Source organism: Aquarana catesbeiana, linkage group LG01 (assembly GCF_042186555.1).
Source record: "Aquarana catesbeiana isolate 2022-GZ linkage group LG01, ASM4218655v1, whole genome shotgun sequence".
Taxonomy (NCBI): domain Eukaryota; kingdom Metazoa; phylum Chordata; class Amphibia; order Anura; family Ranidae; genus Aquarana; species Aquarana catesbeiana.
In genome coordinates, this window is record NC_133324.1 from 743,104,549 (window position 1) to 743,117,481 (window position 12,933).

The 12,933-nt window shown below is 42.1% G+C and overlaps 1 protein-coding gene across 3 annotated transcripts in view; it reads left to right on the forward strand.

Annotated features, from left to right (window-relative positions):
- Nucleotides 1-12,933, forward strand: part of TMEM131L (transmembrane 131 like) — a 190,022-nt gene that overhangs the window by 53,279 nt on the left and 123,810 nt on the right. For all 3 annotated transcript variants that reach the window (XM_073605325.1, XM_073605317.1, XM_073605333.1), the window contains exon 5: nucleotides 1,706-1,829. In XM_073605325.1, the coding sequence (XP_073461426.1) occupies nucleotides 1,706-1,829 (124 nt within the window). The remainder of the gene's footprint in view (nucleotides 1-1,705; nucleotides 1,830-12,933) is intronic.

Sequence of the window (12,933 nt, forward strand, 5' to 3'; positions counted from 1 at the left end):
ACGGTTCCATAGCACAGAACGGGAGGCGACTTGTCCCTGTGTGAATGGGCTCTAACTGTTGATTTTATCTTACATTCTATCCTAAACACATCATTCTATGAAAAAGGAAGGGAGGGGAAACTGCCCCAGAGATGCTACAGAACTAATCAAAACCATTTATCAGATTTTAAGTATAATTAACTAAAGGCAAAACTTTTCTTCTTCTTCTTCTTCTTTTTTTTTTTTTTTTTTTTTTGGATAATGTTGAGATGGATTAGAACCCCTGTGGGTTTTTATTGCTTTCTTCTGCCCCTGTTAAGAAGATTCCCCCTCTCTATTTGTCCAATTTACCATTGGCATTGAAAGTGAAAGTAAAATAAAATCTTACATTTTGGGTTGTCCCCAGAAAAGTCATAGAGGGGAAATCCTTCCAATGGGGACACTACACTAGCTCTGGTGACCTTGGGGTCCCCAAGAGATTCCCTTAATTTGCAGGGCTTTTCTTTCACTTCCTCTTTGGCTATGAGACAGGAAGATGGACAATCTCAGCATACACAGATGGCGAAAAAAAAAATTGCAGTAGTTCTAAACCTCCCTTGCTCTACTCAAAATAGAAAAAAAAAGTTTTGCCTATAGTTCTACTTTAAAGTGGTTCTGAAGGCAGAAGTGTTTTTTTTTTACCTAAATGCATTCAATGCATTAAGATAAAAAAACTTTAGTGTGCTGCAATCCTCCTAATACTCACTTGAGCCCCATCTCGATTCAGTGATGTGCGCGAGTGCCTCAACAGTCTGGGACTTTCCCTCCTGATTGGCTGAGACAGAGCAGAGGCACCATTGCCTCCTGCTGTTTTTAATCAAAGTCAGTTAGCCAATGAGGAGAGAGGGGGTGGGGCCGAACTGTGGCTTTTTGTCAGAATGGACACACACAGCTTCGGCTCGGGTACCCCCATAGCAAGCTGCTTGCTGTGGGGGCACGCGACAGGAGGGAGGGACCAGGAGCTGCGGCCAGGGACCCGAGAAGAGGAGAATCTGGGCTGCTCTATGCAAAACCACTGCACAGAGAAGGTAAGTATGTCATGTTTGTTATTTTTAACCTCTTGGCATGTGGCCATCATTCGGCTATAGCGCGGACCTGAATTTCAGGGAGGCCGTCATATGATGGCCTCCCCTGTGCACGCGCCCCGCGCACCCCCTGCAGGGTGCGTGCTGTGATCACCGAGTCACTGGGACTTGGGTGATCACAGATCCAAGTAAGGGGCCGGTAAATTAAATGGAATAGTCTTAAAATGTAACTCTAGCCAACATTTTTTATTTAAGCCTCAGGTTTTTATTGCAGGCCGCTTCCCCTACTGATAAGAACTGACCCCTGTTTGTTCTGGTGACCATTTTGGTGGAAAAGTAGACTATAGTAAGTCCAAAACTGTATATATTTCACTGGAACAGGGGTTGAGGGGAAATCCTTCAATGGGGACAACTGCTTTGGTGACAGCTGGCAAAAAGATTTCCCTACACTGTTGTGTCCCTGGCACAGGAATTTAAGGGAAATGTCCCCAAAGGGACAAGGCAAAAAATATTGCTATGCTTCTACCAATTCCCTGCTCTGTCAGTAGTCCTCAATCACTGTGTTTTATATGCTTCTGGGACTTTTTTCTTGGTGTTAATATGATGCTTCTATAGTGATGCAACATATGTGTTTTTATTTATTTTTCTGTTTTTCTTTTTAGGTCAGTGGGACTCCCTAAAGCTCAGTCATTCTGTGCTTTCAACCCTAGCAGGGACACTAATATTGAAGTGGATTCAGTGTTTACAAGTGGTAGAAATTTCCATGTGTCTCCCATACATAGCAGGGTGAGTGTTGATGTGCTCTTGGAAACTGTCCTGGATGATGGCCAAAACATCTAACTTTTCTTGGCACAATTATCCAGCCTCTAGCAAGACCCTTTTTCCCAACATGCAGTTCAGTTCTTTTTTTTTTTCTTGTTTTGTTGTGGGTTTTTTGGGTTTTTTTTGTTTGTCTGCACAACACTGTTACCAGGGTTATCAGTGTTAAAAAGACAATGAATGTTTCAAAAGCATCTGACTACATGCATACGCATTGATTTAATGTTAGCAGTAATGTTATTTTTAAGAAGCTAAATACTGTATATGATCACTTATAACAGCCAGAGGATTGGTCCACAGTCTGGCTAAATTACTTTTTACATTATCTTTAATTGTTGGTAGCTTGTACAGTGGGGAAAATAATTTCATCCCCTGCAGATTTTGTAAGTTTGCCCACTTACAAAGAAATGAAGGGTCTATAATTGTTATCATAGGTGTATTTTTAATGATGGAGACAGACAATCAACCAAAAAGCCAGAAAAAAAACACATGATACAAAAGTTCTAAATTGAGTTGCAGTTCAGTGAGTAAAATAAGTATTTGATCCCCAAGCTAAACGCGACTTAGTACTTGGTGGAAAAACCTTTTGTTGGCAAACATATAGGTAAGACATTTCCTGTAGTTGGTTACCAGGTGTGCACATATCACAGGAGGGATTTTGGTCCACTCTTTACAGATCTTCTCTAAATCCATAAGTTTTCTTGGCTATCGCCTGGCAACTCGAAGTTTCAGCTCCCTCCATACATTTTCTATAGGATTAAGGCCTGGAGACTGGCTAGGCCACTCCATGACCTTGATGTGCTTCTTCTTTAGCCACTCCTTTGTTGTCTTGGTGGCATGTTTTGGGTCATTGTCATGCTGGAAGACCCACCCACGACCCATCGTCAGTGTTCTGGCTGAGGGAAGAAGGTTCTCATCCAAAATTTTACAATACATGGCCCCGTCCATTGGCCCCTCAATGCGGCAAAGTCAAACTGTACCTTTAGCAGATAAACAGCCCCAAAGCATAATAATTCTACCTCCTTGCTTAACTGTAGGGATGGTGTTTTTGGGGCCATTGTCATAATTTTTCTTCCTCTGAACACGGTGAGTAAAGTTAATGCCAAAGACCTCAATTTTGGTCTCATCTGACCACAACAATTTCTCCTAATCCTTCTCTGAATCATTTAATGTTCATTGGCAAACTTCAGACTGTGCCTTTTTGGGGAGGAGGAGCTTGCGGGCGCTGCAGGATTTCAATTCATGGCGGCGTATAGTGTTACCTATGGTTTGTTTGGTGACTGTTGTCTCAACTGCCTTGGGATCATTCACAAGCTCCTCCCGTGTAGTTCTGGGCTGATCCCTCATGATCATCCTTACCTCATGAGGCGAAATCTTGCATGGAGCCCCTCCAGACCAAGGGCGGTTGATGGTTATTTTGTATTTATTCCATTTGCAAATAGTCACTCCAACAGTTGTCTCCTTCTCACCCAGCTTTTTGCTGATGGTCTTGTAGCCCATTCCAGCCTTGTGCAGGTCTACAATCTTGTCCCTGACGTCCTTTGACAGCCCTTTGGTCTTGTCCATGTTGGTGAGTTTTGAATGGAAGAAAATGGAAGACTATTGCCCGGCAGGAGGAATTCCCTGTCAGCACTGTCTGTGTTGATGAGGGAATCATGCAAATTTCTTTCCTGCAACCTGTGGTCGGCATCGGCTTCGGTGTCGCACCGTGGGCACGTGTGTGCACATGCCCCCTAGTGGTCAAAAGGCGAACCGATGTACAGTTACATCAGTTTGCCCAGGGGAACCAACCTGCCGCAGTACACCTGCGGCGGCTGGTCGAAAAGGGGTTAAGACCAATTTACATGAAATCTAACACTGTTACATGTGGATTTCGGCAGTCTCCCGCTGGTTTCTTGCATCTTCTGAAGACTTCAGCAGTAGGAGTTCTCCAACCAGTCTCTCCTATTCCTGATATGTGCCTGCTGCATGTATGAAAAAGTATCCTGTTCTCTTTGTATTGCTATATAACAAGTGTGTTTTGACTTTCATTTAAATTTTAAACTGAATGGGTTGTTTTACAAGGCTATAATCACTTTAAGAGCCCTAATTAGAGGCTTTGTTTGCAGCCACGGATTATGTCATACCCAACTTTTTTCTACCACATTAAGCAACAGCAGTAGTCTGCTGTATTGTAACTAAGGTATTATGTGTGAGTAAGATTTGTGTGATGCTATTTTGGTGACAGTCCTAGATTTTTCTTTGTTCCTTTTAATCAGCTGTAGTTTTGGGTGCGTGCAAGATACCAGTAGGCCACGTGAGGTCAGTTTTCAACATGGTTATTCCATGTGCCTGAAATCCAAAGCGAGAACATTGCTCCCCTTGTTTTGTAGCCTCTAATGTGCTGCAGATGTGCTTCTAGGAATACAGTGATTTGGAGGCTGAAACTGAAAAACAAGACATATGCATTCCTGTAACCTAAATCACTAGTAATAGCAATAGTCGTCAAAATATATAGCCTAGTGCATGCGGGAGTTAGATTTTTTTTTTTTTCTTTTTAACCTGAAAAACAAGGTGACATTTTTTAAAAAAAGTTTTAAAACGGTAATATGACATTAAGTGGTAAAACAGAAGGCCCTGTGTAAGAAAGTGCTGATGGTGGAAATATTGCTTGCCAGGCTGACCAGGCATCATTACTGAGGCTTTATTTTTGTCTGCATTCTTTTTTACTTTTTTTTTTGTTCTAGCAAGTATATTTAAAAATAAAGACTGTGTTCTTATTATTAACTCTTTTCTGCATGACTGGTACAGTTTGCTTCTATATCATTTTTCTATTCTGTGGTGAATAGAAATGTAACATGGTAATTTCAGGAGGTTCTGGAGCACGGAGTACAGGAGGCGATAGCCATGGCCATGTTACATAACACAGACCTCAGAGCAGCCTTTCCTTATTCCCTAATAAACTCTGCTAACAATACATTAATGTATGCTGGATCCACTCATGTTGGCAGCTTATTTTTATTGTAATTAAAATGTCTTTGAAACGGTCACTATTGGATCCTCTGTGGTAGTGAGGCACATATTTTTGATTTAATGTTTTTGTATAAATTTTAGTTTGTATTTTAAATATATACCATATTATATTGTGGTTGTTTGTTTACATTGGCTTAAAAAAATGATATCCTTGTCAGATTAAAAACATTTTGTATAGTAGCTAATGTAAAATTGGGGCAGTCCCCCATGGCAGCAAATCAATTGTCTTTCATTTGCAGGTTAGAGAATAAAGGGTGAAATCTGATTCAATGCCAGGGGTAACTTCCCTAGTATTATTTACTAATAGTTTCACAGGTCTCTTTGTATATTCTATTTTCCAGGTTTTGGACCAAGATCTAAATTGCCACTGTTCTGTAAGGTCTTGTGTGATCAAGACTGGTTATCTGTGTTAATAGGAGCTCAAACAGTTTTAATCAGGGTTTAGAAAGGTGATCATAAAATTCAGAACACTTTTGTGCCATATAGCATAAACTTTACAGTGGCAAGAAAAAGTATGTATACCCCTTTGAATTATTTGGTTTTCTGCAGTAATTTGCCATAAACTGTGATCTGATCCTCCTCTAAGTCACAGCAGTAGGCATACACAATGTGCTCAAGTAGATAACACACAATTATAGTTTCTTGTGTCTTTATTGAATACACCCATTAAACATTCACAGTGCTAGAGGAGAAAGTGAACCCTTGGAGTTAATAGCTGGAACCTCCTTTGGCAGAAATGACTTCAAGCAAGTGCTTTCAGTAGCTCTGGATCAGACCAGCACACTGTTCAGGAGGGAATTTTTACCATTCCTCTTTACAAAACTTCTTCAGCTCACACATTTGTAGGATGTCTGGTGTGAACAGCTCTCTTGAGGTCAAAGCCCCATACACACCATAGGACTTTGTACAAACTTTCCCTTGGATTTTTGTACAAAGGGCGTTGGCCAGAAGTTTGTCTTGCATACAGACGGCAGGACTTTTCCAGCCAACTTTCACCAAATCATGTGGTTTTTCAGCTCTTTACCACCACCCTTTGGTCAACTTTTGTATTGTTGTCTGATATTGTGTCAATCTCGCCACTTTTATCGGCGAGATTGACACCTTGCGAGCCGGGTTCACTCTCGTGCAGGGATCCGACTTGGATCCCCGCCAATACCAGGCACTGTGTTTGGTATGAATCTTGAGGGGGAACTCCACGCCAAATTTTAAATAAAAACCTGAATGGGGTCCCCTCCAGGGGCATACCAGGCCCTTAGATCTGGTATGGATTTTAAGGGGAACCCCCTACGCCTAAAAAACAGCGTGGGGGTCCCCCTCCAAAATCCATACCAGACCCTTATCTGAGCACGCAGCCTGGCCGGTCAGGAGAGGGGGTGGGGATGAGCGAGTCTTCTTCCGACTTCGGGGCTCCTCCGCTATCTTCTGCTCTTTTGCCGCTCTTTTGCTAGCGGAGGAGCCCGGACATCTGGATCGTCTTCTTCCCTCTTCTCTTCCAGAGATGTTGACACAACGCTCTCTCCGGCTGTAATGCTGTCTGTGCGCTCTGCTATGACTTATATAGGCGGTGACCCCGCCCCCCTATGACATCACAGTCCCGGGACATGCTGGGACTGTGAGGTCATAAGGGGCGTGGTCATGTCATCCTATTTTCCTCATTGAGGATTCTGCGTTGTACCTTTTGGAATTCATCTTGGTTGAGGTCCCACTTCTAGAAAGAGTATCCACAGTACTAAACTGTCTCCATTCATAGACAATTTGGATGGATGCCTAAGCACTTTGAGACTACTATATGCCTTTCCAGCCTTATGCAGATCAACTACTCTTGATCATATATCTTCAGAGAGCTCCTTTTTTTAGAAGCACAGCTCACACCAGGCTGATGCTTCTTATGAAGACCAATCCTAAAATGTTTCAGTGTCTTATTAAAGTAGCTCTAAATCGTTACAAACTACTGACTACAATTAGCAGCCATTGAAGTAATTTTTCATTGGGCTCACTCACTATTTCCTCTAGCACTGTGAAATGTTTAACCACTTCCTTACCACGCTATAGCCAAAAGATGGCTACAGCGCAGTTCTGTTGTTCTGGGAGGGCGTTCATGGATGGAAACCACGCGCCTTGTGCGCTTTGTGATTTGCTGTGTCCAGTCACAACTGATCGAAGTGTAAACAGACTTGCTGGTTATCGGCAGTACTTTCCTCATGCACTGTCACAGCGGAGAGCCGGTAACCAGCAATCCTGCCAGGGGACATGTACACAGATAATCAGGGCACTGATTATTAGTGCAGCCCCATCAGTGCAAATCAATGCCCATTAGTGGCGCCTATCAGTGCCGCCTCATCAGCGCATCCGTGAAGGAGAAAAATTACTTGTTTGCAAAATTTTATAACTGAAACTGCTTGTTAAGCAAACAATAAAAACCCCAGTGGTTAAATGCCACCAAAAGAAAGCGCTATCTGTCAAAAAAATAAATAAATAAATTTAACCCCTTCCTGCCTGGGCCATTTTTTGCGATACAGCACTGCGTTGCTTTAACTGACAATTGCGCGATCGTGCGACGCTGTACCCAAACAAAATTGATGTCCTTTTTTCCACAAATGGGGCTTTATTTGGTTATATTTGATCACCTCTGCATATTTTTATTTTTTGCGCTATAAACAAAAAAAGAGCGACAATGTTGCAAAAAAAATTCCTCCTTTTTGCTATAATAAATATCCCCAATTAAAAAAAAAAATTCCTCAGTTTAGGCTGATATGTATTCTTCTACATATTTTTGGTAAAAAAATATTGCAATAAGCGTATATTGATTGGTTTGCGCAAAAGTTATAGCGCCTACAAAATAGGTTATTGATTTATGGCATTTTGTATTATTATTATTATTATTATTATTATTATTATTATATTTTTTTTTTACTAGTAATGGCGGCGATCTGCGATTTTTATCGGGATTGCGGCGTACAGATCGGACACTTTTGACACTTTTTTGAAACCACTGACCTTTATACAGCGATCAGTGCTGTAAATAAATAATGATATTTGAAGCGCTTCACAATGTGCATAAAAATGAATATATATGAATAAATATAAATAAATAACTATAAATACTCAAATAAATCCAGCGGTGAGTAAAAATTCCTAAAAAATCCAGCAATCAAAATAGTGTAAAATTATAAAAAATTAGTGCCACCAAATGTGTAAAAAAATTATAAGGCACACGTGAGTGGATTGAAGTTTGCCTGTGTACCTTGGTATCCTAACTATTGCACAATGATTGTTTTTTTTCTCTTATCTGCCTGTCAAATGAGATCTGTTTATGATTCTCACATTGGTTGTGAACAGAAGCAAAAAAAACATTGTTACTATAAATGTCAATGAGCACCTTAATTAAGCAAGTGTTTTTAAACAGCTTTTCTAGTGGGTCAAAGCTTTATACCAATCGGATTCTACACTTGTATAATTGAACCTTCTGAATACATCCTTATATATTTATTTTTATGTGGATTTTTTTACACATTTGGTGGCACTAATTTTTTATAATTTTACACTATTTTGATTGCTGAATTTTTTAGGAATTTTTACTCACCGCTGGATTTATTTGAGTATTTATATTTATTCATATATATTCATTTTTATGCGCATTGTGAAGCGCTTCAAATATCATTATTTATTCTTTTTAAGTGACTCTGAAAACACTCTCTTTTGATAGAAGCCTCACTTGGTTTTATGTGTAATTATCAGCTATTTAGTATCACAGCGCTGTGTGTTTTATATATTCTCAGTGCTGTAAATAGCCACTGATTACTGTATAAATGTCACTGGTAGGGAAGGGGTTAACACTATGGGGCGATCAAGGGGTTAAATGTGTTCCCTCACTGTGTTTCCTAACTGGGGGGTGGGGGGGGGAGGGACTGACTGGGGAGGAGACCAATCGCTGTTTCTATATACTAGGAACACACGATCTGTCTCCCCTTCCCTTACAGAATGTAGATTTGTGTGTTTATACACACAGATCCACATTCCTGCTCTGTCAGGGTTGATCGAGGGTGGCTAGTGGACATTTCTGCTGCCGAGCATGTGCATCCGCTCCTCAGTGACGTGGTGGGCACGCGCGCACGCCCCCTATACTGGCGGGAGGCGGAGGACAACATATGACGCCCGCCCAGGATGGAAGATCCCATCTGCGGACATCATTTTACTATACGCCAGGAATTAAGTGGTTAATGTGGGTCCAGTGTTGCATGACCACGCAATTCATATGGCAGAAAACAAGATAACTACAAGGGGTTCACATACTTTTTCTTGCTACTGTATATAAACATTATTTTTCTATGCACACATAATGGCATATATACAGGATGTAGTGACTCTGTGCTTACCATTACTAAGCCATTTTACGCAACCCTGACCTGTCCTACTGCAAGAAAGGTGGTTTGGGTGTAGTGATCTGATGGTTAAATCTCAGACCAGCTCTGCTCGAGGCCAGTGTTGGCTTGTGCTTCTAGTGGGTAGGGCTACCAGAGCAGGATGGTGCTGCTTGAGTGTATTTTTCGAACTTTTTTTTTTTGTTTGTTTTATATAGAGTGGAGAGGGATTGACCAACACCTGTCAGGGTATTATTGCTAGGGGTGCGCATCTTCACTGGCCTCACGATTCGATTTGATTATGATTATCAGGTCCACGATTCATCACGATTACTGCGCACAGTTTTCATCCAAAAAATTTAAGTAGTCAGAACTCCATTTTTTAAATTTTATCTGTTCTTAAAAAAAAAAGACAACACTCCCTGCATGTAGCAAAGTGTAAACACAGCAGACAACTTAAAGAGGAGCTCCAGACTGCCCCCAAATGACTACAGAAGATATTCAGAGACTGCAGACATGATACAGGAGAGGGTCAGAGACTGCAGACATGATACAGGAGAGGGTCAGAGACTGCAGACATGATACAGGAGAGGGTCAGAGACTGCAGACATGATACAGGAGAGGGTCGGAGACTGCAGACATGATACAGGAGAGGGTCGGAGACTGCAGACATGATACAGGAGAGGGTCAGAGACTGCAGACATGATACAGTAGATGGTCAGAGACTGCAGACATGATACAGGAGATGGTCAGAGACTGCAGACATGATACAGGAGATGGTCAGAGACTGCAGACATGATACAGGAGATGGTCAGAGGCTGCAGACATGATACAGGAGAGGGTCGGAGACTGCAGACATGATACAGGAGAGGGTCGGAGACTGCAGACATGATACAGGAGAGGGTCAGAGACTGCAGACATGATACAGGAGAGGGTCAGAGACTGCAGACCTGCTGGACGTGGTAAGGGAGGTGCCAGACTGTCCTATCCAAGATGACTAATACCCCGCCCCCCTCCCCACTAACCTGTCCCCATATAATACTATTACCATAGCGCTCCCCTGCCCAGTGTCACCAAGGACCAATTCCCATCCTTCTCGACCTGCATCCACACAGTCCTCTGCTCTTCCCCCACCTCTACACAGTGAGCATACAGATAGGGCAATAAAACAAAAAAATTGTGTGCAGTGCTTTGTGGTGATAATAAATGCACAAAAAAAGTCTTATTAAGTAGTGAATAAATATAACCCTGAAATATATAATCTGTGATCTGATTAAAAGAAATCTTTTGTGTATTCAAAGTAATTCCAGTGCTGAGTGTTCTCTGCTGTGTTCAAATCATTCACCAGAAATCACGAATGTTTGAACACGGCAGAGAACACTCAGCACTGGAATTACTTTGAATACACAAAAGATTTCTTTTAATCAGATCACAGATTATATATTTCAGGGCTATATTTATTCACTACTTAATAAGACTTTTTTTGTGCATTTATTATCACCACAAAGCACTGCACACAATTTTTTGTTTTATTGCCCTATCTGCATGCTCAGTGTGTAGAGGTGGGGGAAGAGCAGAGGTGTCCTCCATGCGGCCCCCTTACCTGGCTTGATACGCCGCGGCTCCACTCTCCTCCTCGGAGCTCCATGCTCCACAAGCCGGCCGCCACTCTTAGCAGCAGTAGCTCCAGCCACCGGCGCTCCATGTCCCCGTGAACGTGCACACAGCGTCGCTCCTCGCAGGGCAGCAGGGGATGACATCAGTCAGGGGCAGCAAGCGGGAAAAGCCAGCACGGCTTACTCCCGCGGCTCTTTGGCGGCTTTTGGCTCCATTCGGTCGCGGAGGCGGGGCATAACGCGGCGCGAGGATAACGTCATCCTCAATAATCGATGCCTTAAAGCTATAGCATCGATGCTGCATCGTGGACGGTCGAATGCCGATGCATTGATTCGGTGATTAATTTCAACAGCCCTAATTATTGCTATCTGTGTCCTCGCTAGGGAGATCCACCCTCTCTAATTTGTCCTGGTGACCGTTAACACTGAAGGTGTAAGAAAATCCCAAATTTTGAGCAGTCACAAAAACAGGCATATAGAGGAAATCTTCCAATGGGAGCACTAGTTCTGGTGACAACTAGGGATTTCCTTCACAACACAGATGGCAAAAAAAAGGAGCTGCATGCTGAAGAGGAGAGCAGATAGGCACTACTTGTTTGGAGATCAGATAGTTTTGACAAACGATGTAAAGAACACTGTTCTACACTGTTCTACAGTGTGACACTGAACAGTTTACTCTCCTAACTGTTGCACGGTTTTCCCAGTTTTGTTGCATAGTAACTGGCTATTAAAGGTAACCTGTCATTATTCTGTTATTTGGTCTATTAAATATACCAACGAAACCTATTCTATCTTTTCAGTAAGTGCAAAAAAAGCCTGGTAATTCTGCCAGCAATATTGTGGGCTGATTAATTCCTGTGTCCTCTGCTGACTGATATCAGCTGTTCTCAAGTCAGTCTGTGCACTGCAGAAGATGTTCCCTTATGTTATGTAGAAGAGAGAGGTGTTCTACAGCTCTAATATACTTCCTGTCTTAGGAGATCCATGTTGTTACTCCTCAGATACAGTTTCCCCTAGTGAGTGTTGTCCTCCTAGAAAAGGATTTGCTACTGGCAGGATCACTCAGTAAAAATAAGACCCCTTTCACACTGAGCCGCCCCGGGTGTCAGCGGTAAAGTGGCGCTATTTTTAGCGCTGTTTTAGCGGCGCTATTAGGCCGCTAGCGGGGCCATTTTAACCCCCCACTAGTGGCCGAAAAGGGGTTAAATCCGCCCGCAAAACGCCGCTGCCCCATTGTTTTCAATGGGCAGGAGCGATGTATTCACTGCTCCTACACCACTGCAAAGAAGCTGCTGGCAGGACTTTTTGTGACGCCGTGCCAGCGCAGCGCCCCACTGTCAAAGCACTCAGGCTTTCACACTGGGTTTGCAGCTGAGGCTTTTTTCAGGCGCTATTTTTAGCACTGTTGCGCCTGAAAAATGCCTCCAGTGTAAAAGGGGTTTTTAGGATAAGCCTGAAAAACAAATAAAACTAGTGCAGACACCATATTTAAGCGATGGTAAGCTGCAGTATGTTCTTGATTTTAGAGACGCATCAACATTAACATATTTGTTTTGACTGGAGTTTGTCTTTGAAGTAGACCAAATAGCCTCCCATTACATACAAATATGGGCCTAATTATAAGTGCACTTGTGTGTACAATTTTCTTAGCCCCCCTGCAAAATCCCACAAATATAGTGCCTTTGAAAAAGTATTCATACCCTTTTGAAATGTTGCACATTTTGTCATGTTACAACCAAAAATTTAAATGTATGTTATTGGTGTTTTATGTGAAAGACCAACACAAAGTGGCACATAATTGTGAAGTGAAAGGAAAATGAGAAATGTTTTTCAGGATTTTTTACAAATATCTGAAAAGTGTGGCATGCATTTGTATTCAGCCCCCTTTACTCAGATACCCCTAACTAAAATTTAGTGGAACCAATCGAAGTCACCGAATTAGTAAATAGAGTCCACTTGTGTGTAATTTAGTCTCAGTATAAATACAGCTGTTCTGTGAAGCCCTCAGAGGTTTGTTAGAGAACCTTAGTGAACAAACGGCATCATGAAAGCCAAGGAACACACCAGACAGGTCAGGGATAA